General features: G+C 36.9%; 1 protein-coding gene across 1 annotated transcript; it reads right to left on the bottom strand.

Moving 5' to 3' along the window:
- Nucleotides 1–103: 103 nt before the first annotated feature.
- Nucleotides 104–25,093, bottom strand: brca2 (BRCA2 DNA repair associated). The gene is made up of 26 exons (XM_041233132.1): nucleotides 24,999–25,093; nucleotides 22,260–22,511; nucleotides 21,986–22,061; nucleotides 21,560–21,612; nucleotides 21,127–21,167; nucleotides 20,742–20,853; nucleotides 20,589–20,644; nucleotides 20,027–20,138; nucleotides 18,637–19,686; nucleotides 11,353–16,095; nucleotides 10,881–10,976; nucleotides 10,116–10,185; nucleotides 9,183–9,706; nucleotides 8,878–9,068; nucleotides 8,187–8,374; nucleotides 7,727–7,897; nucleotides 7,229–7,607; nucleotides 6,576–6,731; nucleotides 6,254–6,401; nucleotides 5,837–5,958; nucleotides 5,350–5,551; nucleotides 4,879–5,045; nucleotides 4,398–4,536; nucleotides 3,114–3,370; nucleotides 2,732–2,869; nucleotides 104–1,857 (listed from the first exon to the last, which is right to left on the bottom strand). Exons 1-26 carry the CDS (start codon nucleotides 25,057–25,059, stop codon nucleotides 1,159–1,161), a joined length of 10,203 nt encoding a protein of 3,400 aa, XP_041089066.1. The 5' UTR covers nucleotides 25,060–25,093; the 3' UTR covers nucleotides 104–1,158.

Below are 25,093 nucleotides of genomic sequence, written 5' to 3'. Positions count from 1 at the left end.
AGATGTACGTTACAAGTTATCCAATATCCAATTGGGATGTAACATTATTTTTCAAAAAGTTTTACGAGTAACACAGTCCTCATTGTAAATTGTATGTGTTTTATTATCCTTACTGTAATCAAACTTAGTTTCAACATTGTTTACCATAAATGAATGAGAATCTCGGAGTATGGGGATAAACAGTACAGGGAAACACCAGTTTATCCATACATATACCAGGGTTTCAACAAGTGGTAGTAGGTCAAGGCAAGGCGTTCTACTATTGTGTTGTGGTATTTTAACAGGAACCGGGGTTGAAGAAAACTCTGCTGAGGTACTATACACAGAACCAAGCTTTCTGGGAAATGTAAGGCATTACTATGCAAAATGCAATTGATATACGTTGTTCAGACCTATAATATTATATGCAAATTAGGAATACATGCGGATCTTTTTTTAATCAAAGCACTTGTTTGTTTTTGGACTTTGGTGAAATTGTGCGTGCATATAGGGATTGGAGTAGTAAACTAATATACTTGAAAAACACAATTCAAAAGGTATAGTATTTATTTTTATTTAAATGTTTAATTACTCTCCACCATAGCCGCTAGGGGGGAAATTATTTACTCCAGCTCTTTAGTATATGCCAGTGTAGTTCCATGGATTTTAAGTTTACTGATGCTTAAGGTTTCACACAACACCACCACCACTACTACGACTACTACTAATAATAATAATCTTATTTCAAATGGCAATTAAAATACCACAAACGTATAATCATAAATAGCACTTAATAACAACAACGTATTTCAAAATGACAGGATGCATATGTGCAAGAGCCCTCATAACACCTTGTCACTGCTTAAATACAAGCCATGCTGTATCCCAATACTTGCTGGAGAGAAATAAAAGGACAGTATTGGTGATAGAAAGCCTGGATCTTGAGAAAGTTCACGTTGCACATTACAAGCTTGTAGTGCTGTATCCCATACTATATTTTCTATGTATGAAAAATGTTCTGTGCATAAATAAGTTACGTAACAACCATATTTACAACAATTACATATATACTTTAAATCCAAACAAATACAGATTCGCCTTAAAATCTATATTTACAGTGAAATGTATATACAAAGACACAAAAGGTATAACTGCAGATTGTCTTTGTACAAAAAAGTGTCAACGCTTTCGTTTTTTTCTCGTTTGGAGTTTTTGCCGACAGAGCAAAGGGTCAGCACTTTTATTTTGCTCACTGTTTTGCAATGCTTCATCTTGGTTACCATTTTCAGGAGCTGAAATTGTGGTTTCTGGTGGTTTGTAGCTTTTATTTTCTTGAGCGCCAACACTTTGTCTACTTTCAAGCCCTCTTTCTGGAGCTGGTTCGTCTACTGAGAAGTTGTTCTGAAAACAGTCACTCTGTATCAAAGTGCTTCTTGAAGTCGTAGCATCTCTGATATTACTTTTCCCTTTGATGTCCTCCCCTGAACCATTCAGCAGTTCCTGCGTATTAATCATTGCAAGTTCCTCATCATCCACCCATTCATCCCCTGCAAATGGGTTGGGAATAGCCAGTGTCTTACAAGGTGTAGTTTCACTGTTGTCAAGAGTAACTCCTGGATTTTTATTGGTTACTGGTGTTTCACATCTCCTTGGAGGCCGAAAAGCTTTATTAATGGCTGGAGAGACAAAATTCCTCACTGGGGTGACTGAAGGCGGTAACGGGATGCAAGAGAGAAAGTCCAATCCTCTTCTCCTCTTTAGGCTTTTAGGGTCCTGATTTTCAGCAACTCCAACACATGGGGTTGATTTCGTGCAGGCTGGGGAATTAAACACGTAAATGGACGGCTGTGGAGTCTTGTTGTCCAAACAAGAAGGCACCTATGACCAGAGAAAAAAATACTGGTTTAATGCCATAACCAACATGCTATCAATACTAATAGCATCTACACCAATTGTGTCAGCTCTACATAACATGAAGAGTAGGTTTTCTGAAAAGAAGATTCACAGTGTTAGGCCTTTTTTTTGTCTTTTAAACTTAAACAAAACTAACATGTTATATTTCGAACCACAAGCCCATGGTTCAATTGTCATTTTTGTTAACAATAAACTCGTAGGGTTAAGATTCTGCTGCTGTTTAGATCAGAGAAAAAAAAAAAAAAAAAAAAAAAAAACCATCCTGCACATGCCTGTGCCCAAAGGTGGCTAACAGTGGCTATGCCTAATCCAGACTGGTACATGCCCAAGTAGTGTAATGCTTAGTTTCCACTGCCCTTTCCCAGGTATAGCTGAGCTGCACGGTCTGGGCGAGGTGTAGTTAAAGATGGCTGTCTGCGTTCCAGTGTAATTTTGTCAGGTCTAGCTAACCCAGGAAGTAGTAGTGCCACAGTAAAGGTCATAGTGCGGTAGTGAAAGGTCACAGATAGATTGTGGGATTGATTGAATACAAGCAAACAAGTGAAGATGGATGAAGTTGAACTAACGTTTGTGGATGTTTATAATTTTGGTCTTTACACAGTTGTAAGTAGTCTTATTAAATAAGCCAGATCACCCAGCTCAGCTATACCTGGGGAAAGGCAGTGGAAACAAGGCAGAATTAGAGTGCATTTTTCAGTATTGCCCTACCATCAGAATGTTGGCATGGTTATTTTGTAGCACTGATGCAGATCATTAAAACAGATGTTCTACACGATGAGGTTTTAATAGATATAAGTAATATTTTGTTTATTAAATATCATGCAGTGCATTCACTTACCAGATTTCTGATCTCTGATTTGCAATTAGGCCTTTTTGGATTGGTGCAAAATTCCCTTGGGGAATGCAATGAACTTGCACCATCTGTTTTTATGCTTTCGAGTTTCTGCTCACATTCTTTACAGAAATGCTGAATATCCTGAAAAAAAGCAGTAGTTACTGTATTACACATACATCTCTCTCCAGCACGGCTGTGGTGGACAAAAAAGTGTTGAGCAGTTGAAAGTGATTGGCCAAGAAAATCCCCAGACTTGAACACATACAGTAGATTAACAAATGCAATAACACGTCATTTTGCAGCTCTGATAAATCCAAAAGGGGGCTGTAACAAATCTTCAAAACACAGAATTGGTGTCAGTATACAATGCCTTGATAAAGTTTACCTGCACAGTGTTCTTCAGTCGTAAGCAAGCGTCTTGTAGATAAACTTCTTTGGGACTTGTAGAAAAAACAGAAAGATCCCCGGCATATACTGTCGGAATAACTGCTGCTTTACTGTGTCTCCACTGCAGATTGCTTGCCGCCAGTAAGGTCAATGGCTTCACAATATCCTCAGCTGCTAGTTGCTTCAGACTTGTCCATGTCTTCAGTGCTACAAGATTCTGATTTTCATCAGCTAGATATATCACTGGGGCACCACCTGAATAGAATGAAACTAGTTCAATGAATGTTTAAATGTATATGGTTTTTCTTTTCTACCTGTTTAATATAATGTGTGTTCCCTACCCTTTTCTACTGTTTTTGCTGTGATCATTATTTGCCAGGTTTACTGGCTACTCTCCTTTTTAATCACTAAACTTAGGTTATTTTAGAAATAACCATAAGGTGATTCTGCCCTCTTGTTAGCAAATGGAAAATCCCTATTATACAAAATCACTGTTTCAGTGAGGGCAGAAATTACAGCTACACAACCTTCTGCTTACCTAGTGGTCATTTTTCACACCACCTTCAAAAATGCAGGTGGTTTAAAAAGAGATTTATTTGGTATGCCTGGTAATTAAATATCAAATTATACAAAGATGTTCGATCTATTTTTAAACATTTTGTAAACTTGCAGTGCCTAATGTAGTCATCTAGCAATCTAACCTTCAGTGAAATACATAAGCTTAGATGAAAAGTCACATGTTGGTTATTATGTAGTTAGGACAGCAGTACAACACAGTATAAAGATGTGAAGATATTTTTCAAAACTATTTTAAAATGTCTTATTTAAAATTCTGAGAAGCTTTTTCTAAGATATAGCCTGCAATGATGCAGCCAATCAGGTGTCACTGCAACCCAAACCATCACGACAACCTACATTCATAGTAATGTAACATTTCTAATATACAATGAGAGTGTCAGTTAGTTCATAGATATAGCCTTTCGATTGCTCAGCCAGTTAATCAGGTGTTGGTAGTGTAAAAAACTCAATACAGCCTAGATACCCTGATAACTTCTGCTAAAGATACATTATTTTATATTATATTATATATATATATATATATATATATATATATATATATATATATATATATATATATATAAATAAAACACAACACATGGCAATCAGATGGGATTCTATCAAGATAAAAGGTAAAACTGTGTGATAAAGATTCTCAAGTGTGCTTAGCTAAATGCTTTTTGCCCATTGGATAACTGCATGTTCTGGTAGCTAATCCACGTACCTTGTTTTCCTTCAATAGAGATCACATAACCCACCAAGTCCACCTCTGCACAGGGTGGTTGGAACAACGGGTCTGAAAGCAACCTGAAGTTCACAGCCTGCCTAGGACGGTAGAGCAGGGACAGGCTTTCTGGTGATGCCTAAGGAAACAAACAAAACACGTATTACAATTTAACAGTGGAAACCATACTCATCCATTGTACATTGGAACCAAATCTTAAAAGTCAAGTAGAGCTACATCAGTAGATGAAGGCAACGTTGGGAGATTGAAGGAAAGAGGCTGCTCAACCTGAACCAATGCCCCGATGTGTGGTCTATTAGGTGGCCATTAAACATCCCATGCTATGCCCACTTCCCTACCAAAATGCACAGCAACATTTTATTGCTCAGGATCCAATCTTACAAACTTCTCTCCACTAAAAATGGGGACAGGATATCACTATGCATTTCAATAGAAGTAATGTAATAAATAAGAATTGTACCTGCAGCTGCTGAAACTGTGTTTTCTTGGTGGCTGTTAACTGTACAACACAGCTGCCAGATAGTCCCTTGGACTGTGATGTTGAAAGCTGGTAAATTCTATATCTACAACCTTCTTTTATTAAAGAACGTAGCTCCAGCATTGGGCGCCAGATATTTAACATGTAGGCTGCAATGGAAGATTACACAGAAATTGATAAAAATTATATAAAAACCTCAGTATACAACAATATATCAATTGGGAAACTCGCGTGAATCCCATACATTGCACTAAAGAATTACAACATCGGATCACAGCACTATAACTCTGATTAGAGGGTCTAACTGTAAGGACGGTTACCGAACAAACTACCAAATACCAATGCATGATAATCAGGGGTTTAACACTTAAGCATTGGTAACTCTTTCCAGTCCAGCTAGAAATAAAAGGGATCATTTTAACATCAGTAATGAGTACAAATCCAGGTGGTTACCTCTGTCACTTTGAAGATCTCTGCAATCCACAACCTGCAATTTCCAAACAGGAGTAACATCTCTTCTGGAGCAACCGTTTTCACCCTCCTTTGCAGATTCTAAAGCTTTTCTGAACTCTTCCTGAAGTTTGGCTTGTTTTTGTTCATTTATTACTTGTCTATGATTGCTCAAAGCTTTGAGCTGCTGGTCAGTTAAGCAGGCCTTAAAAATAAATAAATAAATAAATAAAAACACACACACACACACACACACACACACACACACACACACACACACACACACACACACACACACACACACACACACACACACACACACACACACACACACACACACACACACACACACACACACACACACACACACACACACACACACACACACACACACACACACACACACACACACACACACACACACACACACCTGGAAGGGTTTGTTGCAAAGCTGTTTACAAGATGTAATTTTTATTGCCTTATTCTTTACCTCAAGGTAGCCAGGATCGCTTGAGCTCTCGATTGCCTCATACAGTTCTGCACCATCCTGTAAAGACTGGATTTGCTGCCTGCTAAACCTCTGCCTTTTCTTGTCTTTGCTTTTGCATTTTGCTGTTTTAAGAAAAAAAAAGTATGCATAATCTAGTCTAAATATATACAGACATTCTTTTCAATGTTTTAAACAATATTATTGTACATTTAAACAAAAAAATAAATCTAGCTGGATAAAATTAACAGGAACATCTGATTAGAGACGCTATAGGGCTATTCAATGAAAACAGTACACTTGTTTACATGGGTTATGACTCAGAAATTCAGAAGTCAGCATTAATTAGCTGTCACATTAAAACTAAGAGTCTGTCAAAGTAAACACTTTAAACCTACACAATCAACATTTTTTACATACCTTCATGTTCATTTTCAAATTCAGCTTGTAGTTTTGTAAAAAGGGCTTCCATTTCTTTCTGTTGACTTTCATCTTGTCGTTGTGCCTCTCTTTCTTCTGCTCGGTCATTGCGGAACAAATATACTCCATTTGGCTTCTTCTCCATCCACTGTAAACATAAAATAGGTATTACAGAATAAATGCTTCAACCTTGGAAAGGTGCACTACATAAATACAGTGCTGATATTAGAATCTACAATCCCAAGCCAAATTACTGCTCTACAAGATTTTAATAGGGTTAGGAGGCATATACTATGCGTTGTGATCATTTGAAGCACTGTACCTGTATAGGATAACTTCTAAGGATGATTACATCAACACATCCAACCGTCCCACCATCACTGTAAAGAGATGATAATGGTAGCCTGAAAGGCCGAGGGTCACGGTGAAACCCAAGCTTGGCATACCAGCGAGCAGGCCGAGTACTGTTTGCTGAAATCTGAAGTCAGAAAGTAGTGTCAAGTCATATTTTATTTTTGCTGTTTAATACTGTTGGAATCATGTCTTTAAGCCAGCAGTACAAAAGGAAACTTGATACACTATTGCTGTTTATTAGATATATTTTAGGAATTTCAGTAAGAACTAATACCTATATCAATGGCTGGCAGCCAAAAGTGAAGAACAGTTTCTGAACTAAGGCCAAGCAAACTTAAATAAATATAAGAAAAAAACAACACCAATAATTGCAAACATACTCTACTTATGTTTAAGTAAAAAAAAAAATGTTATGCTTGAATATACAGAAGTACTTAAAAGGTCCATTATCCTTTGTAGCCTGAGTGCCTTTCCAGTTTTCCAATACAATATTGTACTTTCCATTCGAGACCACACTAAACACAAGAAATACGAGAAAGGTACTACTCTTAGGTATAAAATATAAATCTAACAATATTACAAAATCTATAAAAATTGGGTTATTATTACTTTAATGCTCACCTTAAGCATAAGAGATTCAGGAGCTTCTAGGGGTGTGCAGGCATCCTGAGAACCAACCAACTCGGCTCCATGTGTCACAATCTTATTACCAACGGCCAGCTTTCCTTTCTGCAGCAGCGCTACAAGTGGAGGATCTAACAGAACATTAATGCCATACCATCCATCTGTTACTTCTATTACACCAACCGGCACTTCCTTCTTGAGGTCTTTGTTCGGGGTGGCACCGTTATCACACTTTCTGTTGCTATGTGGAACGGGTTTTGAGCCTGTTGATAGTATTTTACTAACACAGAGCACCAGAGTCTTTGCAGCTGTATCATCCCTTTCGGTTATCTTCTTTATTGCAGATCTCTGGCTCTTATCAATTTCCACATCATACCTGCAAGCTCAGACAAATAAAATACAATTAATAAAATAAATACTCATTTGATTAATGCACCTATAACAACACACTGACTGAACTGAAACATAGAATTCAATCTGAAACGTATAACATACCTGTACTTAAGCTGAAGAAGTAGTCGTTCAGGTGTCAGACACTTGCTTCCAAACACCTTGGGGAAGGCTTTTTCCATGGCTGCCAGTTTCCACACAATCCATCTGAAGTGGTTATAGCCCCAGCGTTCACTAATAAGCTTTGGATCAACTGTAGGGGTATCACACAAGGCTCTGAAAAAAATAAGTTAAATATGGTACAAATTCATAGGGCTTGAGTTTGATTAAACTTTCTATCAATATCAAATGTTATCAAATTGAAGCGAATGCATAGCTCCCATGGAATTTCAGGTAAATATTGGCAACTGCACAGCTAGTTCTCCCGATTGTAGGACTTACTCTATGCAACACCCTGTCCTGCCTTTATCAGGTGATACATAACCATGAATATAAAGTACAGGAGTATAAATTGAACATTGCTTAATTGCCCTATTAAACACAATGTATAGTTATGTAGTAATACCTGTAGAATTCTTCTTTGCCTGCTGTTCCTTTGTCATTAGGTATTAGCTGTCCTCCATCAGCAAGTTGCACTCCATTACCAGCTTTAATGAGAGCTCTGCTGAAGTAATCTCTGCAGTCAAATCTGAAGGATTCTGCATTCTCACTACATATTTGTAACGTATGTCGACTAACTCCAAATCTGTACAACTGTATATATAAAAACAAAAACAATAATAATTCTGACAATGTGCATTTCTGTAATGGGGGCTATGAAAATTAAATGTTGCCACACCAACCTAACAGAGTGATTACAAAGCCTCTTTACTAATCAACTGCTGAAAAATCATTCACCCCCCAGGAAATCTTTGTACAGTAGAATCTGGAGGTACGAAATGTGGTGAAACAAGATTCTAGAATAAACTGCCTAATATGAGCACCCTTTCTTTAAGAAAGGTACCTCTGCTGTATGGCATCCTGTCCAAACTGTCTAGATGACCCCCCCCCCCCCCTCCAAACAACAGAGAATCCAAAATACAGTTTAGCAACTGATTAGTTAAAAAGGTAGCCTGTTGGTAAACATACTGATAATGAAAAAAAGGCAACAATTTCTTCCTAAAACAAAAAACGAAAGATTAGCTGTGCAGTTTTTAGCCTACCACCTGCTAACAATTTTGAATGAAACTGTATTGCAATGATGGTGCATCCTATACCTGTTCAGCTGAATAAAAAGCAGGGGGTTTCGCATCTACAGCTGTATGCACGGATATCCTTGCAACTCCAGACGTTTTTGCCATGAAAAGGCTTCCTGGCCAGGGCCTAATGTTTTGCCGCTTTTTCTTCCTCAACCTCATTTCTTGCATATCCCTTGCACAGTGAAGATTTTGAACCATTTGTTCATCATCTGTCAACAAAACATCAAAAATAGAAAAAATAGAATCGCGAGTGATATAAAAAATGGTGATTATAGCTTGACAGACAAAAAGTGTAGAGAAACAGATTAAACCTGATATATTACCTGTTTCAAGGTCTTCTGAGGTTGACGGTTGTGGGGGTGCGGGGGTGCTCACAAGCATACCATTTCCCGTTTTATCAACTGCATTTGTCATGTCTGTGACAGTCTCCTGCTCATTACTTGTCCAAGGTATGTCAAGAAATGCATCTGCAGTATATTCACAATCTTTTGAAGAGCCTTGTTTTGTTTTAAAGGGTGGGACAAATGTTCTGGGCTCTTCATTAGCTTCCTGGAAGGTAGTGTTTCTGTGCTTATTATCATTGGCTTGGTTAATGCCCACAGAATTCTGTTTCAACACCTGTGAGGCTTGTTTTATTTTAAAGGGAGGGACAAAAGTGCTTGCCGCTCCATTAGCTTCCTGTGAAGTGCTGCTCCTGGGAATTTCGGAATTTGAATGTGTGCGAAATGGAGGTACAAACACAGCAGTTCTGACAGTTTTTGCTTCGTGGAATGGCTTATCAGGAACAACACTCTGTGGTTCAAATCTCTTTGACGTCTGGCCATTATGTCCAGTGCTTTCTCCATAACTATGGTAAAAAGAAATGTATAAATGTGCTCTTTAACACAATGCTTTGCAAAGTTAATAAATATTAGATTTTTCTTAGTAACAAATTCTATCGAGATACATGAAAAAACAGGGGTGATGATATTAAAGGTTATGTTAGTACAATGATAATTTAATTACAACCCATTGATACTTTTGACAAGGATAACAAGATATAGATTTCTGGTTTAGGAATAGGATCTGCTGACCATTTCAGATTATCCTAATGACAAACTATATTTAAAGCAGTTCATTTTCTATATGTTCAATCTTGCTAAAGATGGTTGTCCTCTAGCTCAGTATATACAAAGCCAACATGTAAAAATGTCAGAAACATCCCATCATCTAAATCCAAAAATGCGAATTATACAATAATAAAATATAAAACTTACCTGAAGGGATGAGTGACTATTGGCTTGAGAGGGACACTATATGTGAATGTTCTTCGGTCATTTAGTGCAGCTAAAAATCATTTAAAAAATAACAAGTATTTTATCACATGCCAAGGCAATGTGGTCTTTATTTTGTGAGAGCTGAAAAATAGTAACTGCTATGCTTTCCATCCAATATTCATCAACTTTGTACTGATATTAGTAAATGTATTTGTTTTAAAGCAGACTTCATTTGGAAAGTTTAAACAAATCAACAAATGGTCATCATATGACCCCCCTCATCTGACTCATCAAATTCTTCTAGAATGGGTTTAGCTTCTTTAAATGGCTTTTCAGAAACAGACACCCTCTTTCCACTAGCTGTACTGAACCCAGAACAGTCTTTTGTGTTCTTACCAGAACTTGTTGCTTTTGAAGTTAATAACAAGATCGCTGATAACAGCTTCATCAGTCGTTTAGCACTGTTTTGGCATGCTGAAGCGTCTTTACAGGAAGACACCCTCTTCCCACTAGCAGTACTGAACCCAAGCCAGTCTTTTTTGTTTAGATTTTGAATTTGAACAGAAATATTGTTTGTTTGATTTCAGCCTAATTTATTGTAGTGATAGTGGATAATGTACAGGATTAGGCACATAAACCATTACCAAAGGACATAAGATCTTTATAATCCTGGATTATTATTATTATTTTATATATATTTTTTTTTAATTGTGTTTTTAAAGGGACTCCAAATCATCACTTTTTTTTTATAGGGGTCTTTCTTACCTGGACTGCTGAAAAATGCTTTTTTCATAAAATGTTTTCCTTGTTCAACGCTGCTGTTAAATTCGGCCAATAGTTGTCTTTTAAATGGTGGTTCTTCTGGAGTAAGACAAACATAAAACACAAAATAAAATTAACATGGTCTGTCTTGGTTATGAACGATATTAAAGACCTCTGTGTAATTTATATAACGAACTACTTGACATGGTAATTTTATATATACGTTTTTAAAAGAACTGTAATTACAAAGATTATGATCATAATGTTCTAGAAATATTAATTACTAACCATAACCTATTCCAAATTCATTTTAATCTCAAATGTTAAATATTTCTTCAAAAAAACAAAAAAAAACAAACAAAGAATCAGATTACACATTCTCAACAACAATATTGATCTCAATTCACTGTCACTTTATAGGAATTTTGTTTAGGGACCAATGCAATGGAGAGATCTACTTTAACATAGGACTAACCTTTTAAATCTTGTCCTTCAGATCTGATTCTCTTTCCATTTCTAAAACTTTTCACCAAAGACGACAGGCAGCTTGTTTCATTAACACCAGCGGTTCTGCCAGTTTGATTCCTTTGGATGGGAAGAAGTTTTTCATCAGTCAGGTCCACATCATCCATCAAAGCCTTGGTGCACTCCATGGCTTCTTGCTCTATGTATCTCTGCTGGGTTTCAGTACATCCATTAAGACAATCGGTGTGTAAATTAAGCAGCGATGATGACCCATCTTTGGGGAGACTAGATTGATGGTCTGAAACAGCAGCTTCCAAAATCTTATTTTTAACACCTGATGCTGTTGTCACCGCATTAATTGTTTTTTCTTTGTTCATTTGCAGTACAGATGACGTTTTATTTGCTTGTTTTGATGACCTTAAATAGCCAAATTCTTTTGGTGTTTGTTCGTTGTTGTGAGGTTCCTTATACTTAGTGTTCATCTGCCTGCTTTCAGCATCTACTTCTCCCTCTGTCTTACTTATATTACTGATCTGACGTTCTGAACTAAGTGATTTAGAGTCACTGCTACTTTCTTCAAATTCTTTTAACACAGTTTTCGCTTCTTGAAATGCTTTTTCAGAAACAGAAACCCTCTTTCCGCTAGCTGTACTAAACCCAGAAGAATGGCTGGTTGCTTGTGCAATTTCTTCTTTGAAGCTGGTACTTGAATCACTGGTAACGTTTCCATCCAATTCTTCTAGCATGGCTTTAGCTTCCTGAAATGCTTTTTTAGAAACAGACACACCCTTTCCACCAGCTGTACTGAACCCATAACAGTCTTTTGTGTTTTGTCCAGAATGCGTTGCTTCTACAGTTTGTTCTGTGAAGTTGATATTGAGATCATTAGTTACAGTTTCATCACAGTCTTTTAGCATTGTTTTAGCTTCCCAAAGCGCCTTTTCAGAGACAGACACCCTCTTCCCACTAGCAGTGCTGAACCCAGAAGAGCCTTTTGTGTTTTGACAAGAACGTGTTGCTTTTGGCATTTCTTCCTTTAGGTTGGTACTGGGATTACTAGTTACAGGTCCATCACAGTCTTTTAGTACTGTTTTGGCATCCTGAAGTGCCTTTTCAGAGACAGACACCCTCTTCCCACTAGCAGTGCTGAACCCAGAAGAACCTTTTGTGTTTTGACCAGAACGTGTTGCTTTCGGCATTTCTTCCTTTAGGTTGGTACTGAGATTACTTGCTACAGTTTCGTCACAGTCTTTCAGCACTGTTTTGGCATCCTGAAGTGCCTTTTCAGAGACGGACACCCTCTTCCCACTAGCAGTGCTGAACCCAGAAGAACCTTTTGTGTTTTGTCCAGAACGTGTTGCTTTCGGCATTTCTTCCTTTAGGTTGGTACTGAGATTACTTGTTACAGTTTCGTCACAGTTTTTTAGCACTGTTTTGGCATCCTGAAGTGCCTTTTCAGAGACAGACACCCTCTTCCCACTAGCAGTGCTGAACCCAGAAGAGCCTTTTGTGTTCAGTCCAGAACTCGTTGCTTTTGTAGTTTCTTCTAGGAAGTTGGTACCGAGATCATTGGAAAAATATCTATCCAATTCTCCTAATATGGGAGTAACGTCCCCAAATGCTTTTTCAGAAACAGACACCTTCTTCCCACTAGCGGTACTGAACTCAGCACAGTCTTTTTTGGTTTGATTTTGAACAGAAATATTGGTTGTTTGCAGAGTTTCTAAACTTTTGGTAAATGAATCATCTTCCCCGAATTCCTCACTCCCCAACTCTAAGTCAGACAGATTTTCTCTTGCATTTTTTAGAGATTGCAAACTAACTGCAACTTTTCTACTGGCAGTTGCAAATCCACAAGGTTGACTTGTTAAAACGACACCAGTATCAAGATCTCTTTGTGAGCGTTTAATTGCCTCTGCTTCCAAAGTTGAATCTTTACTGGCAGTAGTGTTTTCAAAGGAGGCATCTTGACAACTGCTTAAATCCATACTTGTGCTAAACAGGCAATGTTCTTGTTGGTCTGTATTTGATGGTCTTATACTGATGGAAGAGACCAGCAAGTTGTCAGAATAATTTGTAGGCTGATTAGAAGGGAAGTTATAGTCTGGACTGTTTGTTTCTTCTACGTTCATAGTTCTGTTTTGTTCAGACAGCATATGCTTCAATTTTCTTGAAAAATCTATTTTGGAATTGAGATCATATTGCAATTTAGAATCTGGCCTATACAATTGCAGTGTTTTAAATTCAGACCCATTAAGAACATTTGAAATTGCTGCTGATTCTGCAGTGTTTTTGTTTAGTTTACTGTCCAGGTATTCATCTTTAAACATATCTTTATCTCTTGTTACTTCTGTTGTAACTGAGACAAATTTTCCTCCAGTAGTTTGAAATCCACATGAATGCATATAGTTTGAAGTGACTGTATTCACTTTTGAAACCAATTCACTTCGCTGATCAGTTTTCTTTGCCTCAGAATATATGACAAAATCACTTTTGTCTTTGACGGTGTGAAAGGCTGGTCTTTTACCAGTACTGGCAATCACCGATCTAGTGTTCTTGGGAGTGATCATAGCATCCTCAGTTATAAATCCTTCAGGGTTATTGAAACAGTTTCCATGACCAGTCTTGAGAAGCTGGTATTCATCAGAAAACAAAGCTCCAGCTTTGGCCTCAGAATCTTGTTGGACTGTATCTCTCTTACCACTAAGAGTTGTAAAACCATCAATTCCACCATCACACATTTGTGCCCCTATAAAGTCCTGATTTACAAAAGCTAAACTTTGTTCATTGGTAATGTTTATTTTGCCTTTCACGGTCTGCAAATCATCTCTTAAAATTACAGTATAAGGAGTATCAAGTGATACTCCTGAGGTAGTTTGGTTTGATCCTGTGGCAACTCCAGTACCATAATATTCTTTAGGATCAGAAGCATGTTTCCTTTCTAGCATTTCAGGACTATATTTACTTTCATTTTCAGTAAAACATTCTTCAAAATAAGCATTTGCTTTATCCACAGCTTCTTTTGAAAGGCTGAACTTCCTACCACTAGCAGTGTGAAAACCTTCTAATAGACCTTCTTTCTTTATAGTCCCAACTTCCAATTGTTCACAATGGTGATATTTGGAAACAGTTTGCTGTATTACTTTGGAAGTATTACCAGCATCCACCATCTTATCAACAGGTAAACCAACTGAAAGGTCTGTAACTTTCATATCAGAATCAAATGCAGGTTTCTTCAGTGGAACACAGCCAACATCAATACCATCAAAGAAACATGTCCCTTTTTTAAGAAACTCCTTTGAGGCATTTATCTTCATTCCATTAGCTGTGTAAAATCCATCAAAATGTGGCAAGTCAAAATGTCCGTCTGAGGAAAAGGTTGAAACAGAGACTTCCTCAGGGAAATAATTGTTTGTTGTCTTTTTGTCCAACACTGGATTTAGAATAGACTGTTCTTCATAGCCTGTGTTAAAACTATCATCAAAATCAACACCTTTTAATATATCAGAAATATCTGCGTGAGAACAAGCAAGCTCTGGGTCATTGGTACTGCAAGACAGGTCTTCACCAGTATCATGTGCAGCCTTTTTTGCTTTCCTAAACTGTGTAAACTCAATCTGGCTATCAGCTTCTTCCAAAAAACAGCATAGTTCTGCAACTTCTGCTTTTTGACTAGCTGTTAAAATACCACTTGCTTCAGGTATGTTTTGTTTATTTGCAATTTGCTCACAAGGGCTTCTGATTTGATCAGTTTGCGTTGGGAATTCTATTATTGTTACTTCAGCTTCACTGCAAAGATATTTCACTTCTTTCTTCTCAAAGCTCCTACTGTCTGAAGAATCATCAATTTCCTTAAACAACAACTTGGCTTTCTCAAGGTTTGTTGAAGACAAGTGTATAGTGCTGTTAGAGGCGGTTTTAAAACCTGAGAAACTGGAAGAGCCATGGCTTAGAAAAGAAAGACCACTGGATCCGTCCAAAGATACTGACAAATGATCTGACATTGTGTTTCTCACAATGCCATTTCCTGACAAATCAATGCATTCACTGAAAGAGTCCTTGCATGGAGCTTGGTGTTGTGTTTTGAAAGATGCTGATTCTTCAGGGTTGGACATATCCATTACAGTATCTGCAGAAACCTCATCCAGTAGAGTATTAACATTTTCAATAGCTCTGTTAGACACCAACATTATCTTATTGCTAGCAGTATTAAAATGAGCAAATGTGGTTTCTTTCTGTTTTTCTTTTGCTCTTCTTTTCTCTATATTAGATTTAGTCCCATACTGGTTCAGTTCAGCTGATCGAGAGCCTTTTTTGCTGTTATGGATATCATCAATGAGGTAATTCTCAGAAATATCAGATGGCAGCACCACAGGATGATCATGTTTAAAATTTGTTTCTATCATCCTACTTTCTTGATCAGATTTTGAAGCCTGCAACTGATTGGTCACAGATTTATTCCTTAAACATTCAGCTGCTGAACAGCATGCAATCACTGACACTGTATGTTGTACTTTATTGTGAGGATGACCCCTACTGCTTGAGGCAGTTATAGAATGATTTACATCACTGTGATTAACTGAAGGGTGAGAAACCTCACAGTATTTAGCTGTTAGAGGAAGTATTGCAGTAACTTCATCAGCAGAAACTTCTGGGTTTGCTTGGTTATTAAAACACCCATTCATTTTGGCTTTGCTTTTGGTTTCAGCTGAAATGGGTACAATAGCTGCAGGTGTTTCTTTACATGACAAATCTGGAGGGAAAAAAAAAAAAGTGAAGAAATGTGTAGTTACAAAGCATTAATTAAAAGACAGTTACAAAAATATATATGTTTTTATAAAATTGTATCTATTTTATCTACTATTAGAATATAGCAGATCTTTTTGTTAGACATTCTCAGTTACAAAATACACATTAAAACACATTAACTTTTATAATTGGGCCTAAAACGAATTTCCCCAGCTTATTTTTTGTGTAAACTACAATTCAAGTAATCATAATTTCGTTACATTTACAGTTGAAAATTTCCAAAATGAAATGGAATATTTATAGGACTAATAGTTTATCCTTACTCTGATGCATTGCACGGCTTTTTGGAAACAGTATGAAAATCAAAAACAATACTACATCACCCTGCTCTTGCCAAGCAAATATATTCAGCCTCAGAATTGGGGTGGACGGATTGATACCAAAGTAATCTATACTTTCAATACCACTTTTTAATATCTGGTATCAATATTTTGGCGAAAGAATCGATTACACCCTTTGTAAAGGTGCTTGAACCTTGTTATAAGATTCCAAATAGGAGATCTCTGATGAGCACTGAACTCCCTCAACTATATGATAAAGTTAAGATAGAAGTGAAGAGATCAATGGAAGCTGCAAGTGAAGTTGTTCTAACTTCAGATACGTGGACATCAAGGGCAACAGGGGCATATCCAACCGTCTCATGTCATTACATAGATATATGAACTGGCAAATAAAGTCCTACACTTTGAAAACATCACACATCCCTGGACAGCACACTGGAGATAACATTGCTGAGCATCTAACAAGAATCACAACAGAATGGGACATTAACTACAAAGTCCAAGCTTTGATTACAGATAATGGGGCAAACATGGTGGCTGCAGTTCACAAAGCAGGATGGAAACATAGTCCACGTTTTGCGCAGACTTTGAACTTAGTAGTTAAAGACTCACTCAAGGTTGACCCTAGCTTGGATTCCTTTCTGCAGAAATGTAGTGCCATTGTTATATGGTTTTAATTTAATGTCATGTTGTTTAAAATGAATACCAATATTGGCTTTGGAGCACACCACTGCACAGTTACCGTACATAATTACAACCGTCTTCATGAAGCTTTTTCAGATACATGGCCCCAGGGGAATGACTGGTTTCAAGATATTTTTTCTTTACTCAGTATATATGCTTCTGCAGTAATTTAAACTGCGAGTGGTAACGGTCATGTTGCTTTCTGACTGAAACATGCCGGTTCTTGCAATGTCATGTCAGCCTTTCTCTTTCACAATTCTGCCTAATTGTGTCTGTCTGTCCATCCGACTCTGCCTGTCACACTCTGCATGGTGAACATAACTGGTTTCATTTTGCACAAACCTTCAAACTTTTATCATACAATCCTAGCCTCGCATAGATGTTTCAAATTGCTTTGGCTGTAAATTTACAAATATAGCAATTCATACAAGTATTTTTACCAGTACATGCACTCTTTCACACTTTTACGATTATTAGGACCCACTGGTTACAAGTAAGTGGCCACAGGGACAGCAGCTGGACATGTTAGGAGGAAGCAGGTAAAAGACGGACCAAAACAAAACTAAAACAATGCAAAACGTCTTGAAAACTACACCACTCGATTACTTGGTTTCTATATTTGTGTGTGAATACATTTTGCAAACCACAAATAGTAATTTATTTTCTAAAGAAAATATTCACACAATAAATCACTTGAAGAAACAGGATACGTATTTATCTAGCACAAGGTGTAGTAATACTTGTTTAGCTTGTATGCCGGGAACAAAAAACTGCTTCAACCTAATAAAATAATACTAATAAATAAAAGATACTTGCATGTCTAGATAATAATCTCCATAATAATGACATTCAAATTACACAGTATGTATGGGAAAAAAAGTGCTATTTCAAATAAAACTTGAAACAAATTATTCTACAATAGTGATGTATCAGTGCTTGTATTTCTTGTCAAACGTGATGTGTTCTTGCAGAGCTCCGCACGTCACTCTGGTTTGGACAGAACATGCTGTGTTCCGAGAAAAACAGTTTCTTCAGGTGACCTTTTTGGTGCACCAGGAAATTATGTCAGAGGCCCAAAAACTGCAGTTTACTGCAGTTTAGTAAAGAAAACTGGGGAGTTTGGATGCAAGGGAGTTAGACAATGATTTGTTTAAACAGCAAGTAAGAGACTAAAGATGACATCACAGAAAATGTGAAACGTGCACAAAGTTAAGCACAACAAAAGTCAACTTTTATACCTATCAATATTCCCTTTAAAGCATATTCATGATGACATATTTCAATGCTCTTGGATCATATACATAAAAACACATGTAACATTCAGTACAAGAACAGTGGATGACTGGTTAAGCAAATAAGTCATCAGTGTTGAGGAATCATCACATTTTAGCCAAATTTTAACCCCTCCGTTTCTATATGATTATCCACACAGAAAACACAAAGTTAACGTACACAAAAAATATATATTCCTAGAAACTTACCATTTCAAGCAAGTAACATTCAAAGCTAGAATAACATACCTGTAGAAGCAGCAGCAGCTGACAATTTGCATGAATCGCTCTGGCCTGCAGTAAGTTTGGGTTCATCAGTGTTGAGAGGGTCCTGAACGGAGTAAATACATTTCCTAGGGGGTTTCTTTGTTGTTGACATTGCTGAACCGTTACACAACAGCAGCTGTTCTTGTTTTAAAGGATCAACATTATCTGAAGGAACATCTGTAAACATTTGAACATTTTGCAGCAAATCATTTTCTTTCATTTCCACATCTTCATCTTTCTTTTCAGTTTGTTCTTTTATTTCAGGCATCTGGATAGTTAACAGCAGCAAATCTGTTGGGGAGTATTCAGGGAGTTGCTTTAACAGCACTGCACTTGTACGATCTGATGTGTTCGCTTCATTATGAAACACAGTACCAGTTTCATTTGTCTTAATGTATTTACCACAGATTACATCTGAGCTGTTCAAAATTGTTTCATTTATAGATAAAACTTCAATTTGTGCAGGGCTACAGGCATTTTCTACAGATCTTGCAAGGGAGTCTGTGTTTATTTCTTTTTCACAGGGTTCATTAGTTTTTGATGAGCAAGGTACATTGTAGCCCGTTTTCTCAAGCTGAGTAGCATTTAATTCTGAAATGCTTAGCTGCGACCATTCTATGTTTTCAGAGATTCTGACTTCAGACTGACTTTGTTTAACAAAATCAGCGCAATCTGTCACTTTTGTTATATGTGGACCTTCTTTCTGAAGTGCTACAGACAAGCCAGCCTCTTCACAGGATTGTGTCACTGCAGCTGAAGGCAATTTCAACTGAACATTTTTCAGTGAACAGTTCGATTCCCCCTTCCTGCTATTTCTGGACGTCACCCGCCTTAGTCCTGAATTAGTACTGTTTCTAAAAAATACTGACAAAACATCTTCGGCTCCGTGAAGCACACTAGCAACAGTCTTGCGTACTTCCCCATCCTGCAGGGCATCCGGTAGTGTCTGTTTCCAAGGTGTACTTGCAGCGCCTTGTCCTTCACCTTCAAAGCTTTCACTTGTGTTCAAACAGTCCGATTCCTCATTCAAATCTACCAAGATAGAGAATGAAAAGGATTCTATTTGCCCGTGTATTAATATTCTACTCTATGCACTGTCCTCCCACAAGTATTGTCAGGTGAATAAATACAGGATGACACTGGGCAATTCATTTGTTGCCCATTTTCTCCACTCTGGCCCCTTGCTAACAACATATATTTGCATGGCTGAATATAGAATATGAATCATTTTTTTATGCAAAATATGACCTCAGACTCAGCATTCATTCTCCTTCCCCAATACAGATAGCAAATAAATGGTTTTAAAAGAACATTATTGACAGCTTACTTTTTTAGTTATCATTAAACAAACATCAAAACAATAGTGACTCACCATAGCTTTTGATAAAAGTGCTGATTTTTTGTTCATTTTCACGTGAGACAGGGATTACATTGGACCCAGAATCAGCTGTACTGGTTTGGTAGGGGAAGAGTTTGCGCACAAACTGAAATACATTTATAAGAAAACAATGTAAAGCATTCTGAAGATGTGTGCATTCTCCTTTCCAAATGCAACTAATATTTTTCACCTCATTTTCCTGAATAACTTTTAAAATTAAACAATTTACGTACAAAACAGCAAGCATCTGAACACCACTTTTCTTCAGCTAAGTCATAAAAAGTTGGAAAAAGAATTGCAATTTTGGAAGATCTGTTTGTTAAGGAAAAATCTTAATGCAGCAGATTAATGGCAAATACGATCTAACCCAGGTGAACAGTATTCTTACTTTTTTTTTTTTATCCCCATAGCTCTAGACCTTAACATTTTTTTTTATTTGGTCAGTACCAGAAGTCTCAGTTTTGAGAGATTTTTTAGAGTCAAAATCAATGCCTTTATCATGAAAATCCATTTCAGTCATAAACTAATTAAAAAATATCCCCAACAAATTACTTACAGTACTAGGTTCCTCCTCAGAAGACCTTTTTTGACAAATATCCTCTTTTGCCTTAGCTGAAAAAAAGAAGAAATGTGTATTTTTTATTTAAGGAAAACTTCTTTTCAATATTGTTATAAATACAAGATAAACAGTCCTAGTGTGTACTCTTACACAGTATAAGCGTAGGTGTCATAGTCGTAGGCGTGTTTAAGGAACTACTCCATGACATGTCTGGATCCACAGTTACTCCTAGACTTTCAGAAATCCGATTTGCAGCGTCAACCTGAAACAACATTATGTGTTCAACAGTGAACTTCTTATCAGAAAAATATTTCAGTTTTAGTACAGCCTTCATGGATTATCAGTGCACATATGCTTGTATATTTTGTAACATGCAGAGTTTAAATCTGAAAACACGAGATTTCAATAAACTAGCTTGCATAACTGCATTGTATTTTAGACAACTGTCAAAGAAGTGTTTACAACAATGTAAAATATGATGCATTTAAAATGATTCCTTGTCTTAACGATTTGTAGGTATGACAATGGTACTTACCAAATAGATTTTTGGTGTGTCCAAAAGGCATCCAACAGCATCTGAAAAGATTATTTAATTAGGCACTTATTGCTATGAAAAAATACCATTATGAAATACACATACATACTGTTATATGCTGTTATTAGCTCCATGTTGTGTAAGAACCAGGTATTGTTTCCATAAAGGCCCTGGCAAAGATCTCACACATTCCCCATAACAGACAAAACAGTTTAAAATACACAGAGCTACACCACATTATTGCAGGACGTGGAACACCATTGGAAGTGGATGTATGATTCTATCTGAATTTACATATTCTGCAAGAATTTAATTATTATGATTTTGTTATACTGTGCAGATTCAGATCCTATTACACGGTTCTATTATTGTATGGAAACAATGAAATACTGTGATCAGGTAGTTGACTGTCTGGTAAAAATGCAACACTTACCATAGTTATTAGCACGCCAAGGTGATTTACAAATATTTCTTAAAAATGCTGGGCTGCAGATTAAAAAGAAAATTAGATTTGCCATGTATTGTACAGTTCAATAAATCTGAGACTTGAAATGGCTAATCCTTTTATAAGCGAGACCCCAAAACACAGTTGACAGATGGAAAAGAGGAGAATAAAAAAAAAAAAAAAAAAAAAAAAAAAAAAAAAAGCTTTTTTTATTATTATTTTGCACAGAAAGAGTTGTCGGACATGTAAACCAACCTGAAGGTGAGTGTTGTCTTGTCTTTTGCATGGATAATTTACCTTATTCATTTAAAAAAAAAAAGTTTTCAATTTCACTTTCAATCATATATAATATATGCCTTTCTATGAAAAAAAAAAAACATTATACACAGACCTAATAGAATATAATTAAATTACCTTTCTTTTGACGAAGCATTTAAACAAGGGCTTGTGTCATCATTAAACTGTTTTCTTTGTGATTTTGTAAGAGCTCCTGCAAGACAACAACAAAGTTCAACAAAATATACTCTGCATGAGTAAGTACCGGTAGTATTTACAGTAGTTACGAACACATTGAAAATAGATGGCTATCAAAAGCTTGAAAGGTCTTGGTGTAAAACAAAATACAGTAATGGTAATTTCATACAGTACAGTGTAACTCTTACAGTATCTTGAACATTTTGTGGTTTACCTCTTTCCAACGTGACCCACTCTTGTTCCGTAGTAAATGTTTCAGGTGACAAAATGCCTTGTCCTTTGAATATTTTTGGTGTAGATGCCATCTGGCTGTCTAAAGTCAGTTTCTGCCATGGTGTACTGAAATAATCTTTTGTGTCACAATCGGTTTTATAGTTTCGAGGGTCTGCGTCGCTTTCCTGTTCACAACGTGCAAAAGCCTCTGCTGTCAGTTTTTCAAACCAGTTTGAACCAAGTGGTCCCAAATCTTTCAAGAAAAAGAACAAAAACACACTGAGTATTAACTAAGTAACTAACCTTAGTTTTAAATTGTCACACATTTATTTATTTGCCAACTTTGTCCTCCCTTACAGTAAAACTAGTACTGGCTCTAACTGAGCTGATCATACCAAATACTGAAATATAGTACCAACTATGCCTTGAAGTCACTGTAGGCATACAAGAGGCGGAACTTAACATTATGCCCTCTGCCTGTCCCTGAAACTCATGGGTTCAATTAACATCCTCCTGTGGGGATATACTTCCAATTAACAACATTACATGTTCAATGCTTTTGTGCTCAAATGTATTTTAATTACCATTATTCTCATAATATCTTTAAAAAACAAGGTGATAATGCAGTAATACTTCAGAATTGGTAGATGTGACATACTGTCCTGATCAAAAGCTTGCAAAAAAAAAAAAGATTTACAAAAAGACAAGGGGTGGTGATTGTATTGCCCATTTTCCTCACTCAGACCTCTTACTTACTACAGTAAATACCCTGGTATCTGTAAATGCATAGTCATTTAAAAGCATGCACAATATTTTAATGATCAAGACATCTCACAACAGAATGGTACCCCAAAATGTTCTCCTTTTTCTACGAAAGCAGACTGGGGTTGGGGGGGGTTGGGGGGGGGGGGGGGCGGGCGGGATGCGTTTCGGGTCATTATCTTGCTGAAGAATGAAGGACTGCCCAACTAGCCGTAATCCTGATGGAATGGCATGCCTATGAAGTATGCTATGATAGCCATGCTGGTTGAGCTTGCCACGGACTTCGTAAAGATCCCCAATTCTGTCACCAGCAAAGTAACCCCAGACCATGACACTGCCGCCTCCATGCTTGACAGTGGAAACCACAGATGCAGAACTCATGCGCTCACCCTCTCTGTGTCTTACAAATACTCAGCAGTTGGACCCAAATATTTCAAATTTTAACTCATCAGTCCATAGGACTGACATCCACTCCTCAAACGTTCAGTTTCTGTGTTTTTTGGCCAAGGCAAGTCTCTTCCTCTTATTCTGTACTCTTAACAATGGTTTCTTTGCAGCAATTCTTCCAGTTAGGCCAGCTTCACACAATCTCCTCTTAACAGTTGATGTTGAAACATCTGTAATTCTAGTAACATTTAGCTGAGCTTGTATTTCAGGGGCAGTTAATCACCGGTTTCACAGACTTGTGACTCGAATTAACTTGTTCTCTGATTCTGAGGTCACCCTTGGCCTGCCTAACCTTGTTCGGTCCTCATGAGTGCCAGTTTCTTCAAATCGTTTGATGGTCTTGGCCACAGCAGTTACAGACAGTTAATGCGATTTGTCTTAAAGACTGACCTTCATTTCTTAAAATAATTACAGTGTCTTTTTTCTTTGATTAACTGAGCGTATTTTGGCATTTTCTGCTCCCTTACATTCAGGAATGACAAACTTCTGCCTATGCTACCTATATTTATAGTAATCATGGACCCTCACCTGTTAACAATAATTGGTGACAAAAGGTTAATTAGGTAACATGCTAGTTAACTCAGAGAACATCTAACAAAGACACTTTTATACTTAGGCCAGTGTTCTAACACTGTGTTATACACATTTCAGACTTAACTGACTTGGGCTTCAGACTGAAATCACCTTGCTTTGTGTGACCATTTCACTGAAGTTGACAAGATTTACATTTTCATTTAAAAATAAAAATGTTTAATGTAATTCACTTATGATTATCAGCTTATATAAGTACATGAATCATATAATTAAATATTAAATGTTTATAGACAAGTTTATACAATTAAAAGCATAGACAATCATGGAAAACCTGGTTTCAAGCAGGTGTACTCAAACTTTTGACTGGTACTGTATATTCTCACTAAATATCTTGGTATCCCTGAATAGAAAATGGTCTTGGCTTTAAAAATATGCAAGTGATTTTAATGAATAGTTTCTCCCATAAGTGTCTTGGTACCCCAAATATGATGTACACTGCGGAATGACGGTAAGACATTTTCTTTTCATTTTACCCTAACAAATAGGTTTCTGTCTAAGGACTGCCAAGGATAACACTGCATTGAATATTGCACCAGACTTGGCAGTTCACGCTCAGTAAAAACATTTTTTTAATAAAAAACAGAACAAATGCCACACCCCGTGATTCAACATTGTTAGTAAATTAATCATATTTAGGGCACCACTGAATTTGTGAGACGGATTGCTCATTAAAATCCTTGGCATAAATTTAAAGAGGAGACAATTATCCATTCAGGGATACCAAGATACTTAGTAAGTAAAGGGTCTGAGTGAGGAAAACTCAGCAAACAATCCCTACCGAGTCCTGCTGTAAATCACTTGTTGTTTCCAAACTTTTGAACACTACACAAACATAGACCCTTACACCTTCTGTATCTCTTACCATTACTGTACTACACATTTTGCATTGCTTAAACATTTAAGATGAATTTCAGAAAGGACCCAAAATAGACATTACCTGAACTACAAGAAGCATTGAAACGTTCAAATAGGCCTCTTCTTGCAGGATTTCCAGCCATTTAAGCATTAAGAATATATTTATGTATAAATCCA

Source organism: Polyodon spathula, chromosome 30 (assembly GCF_017654505.1).
Source record: "Polyodon spathula isolate WHYD16114869_AA chromosome 30, ASM1765450v1, whole genome shotgun sequence".
Taxonomy (NCBI): domain Eukaryota; kingdom Metazoa; phylum Chordata; class Actinopteri; order Acipenseriformes; family Polyodontidae; genus Polyodon; species Polyodon spathula.
The sequence above is the reverse complement of the archived record's forward strand: the minus strand, read 5'-3'. Positions and strand labels throughout refer to the sequence as shown.

Bases quoted from the DNA above. Each gene is read 5' to 3' on its own strand.
- brca2 (XM_041233132.1), bottom strand. From the start codon at position 25,059: ATGGCTGGAAATCCTGCAAGAAGAGGCCTATTTGAACGTTTCAATGCT. The intron at 16,096-18,636 runs GTATGTTATTCT...TTTTCCCTCCAG, and splicing joins AGCTGCTGCTGCTTCTACAG to ATTTGTCATGTAAAGAAACA. The intron at 4,537-4,878 runs GTACAATTCTTA...TTGTTTCCTTAG, and splicing joins CACAGTTTCAGCAGCTGCAG to GCATCACCAGAAAGCCTGTC.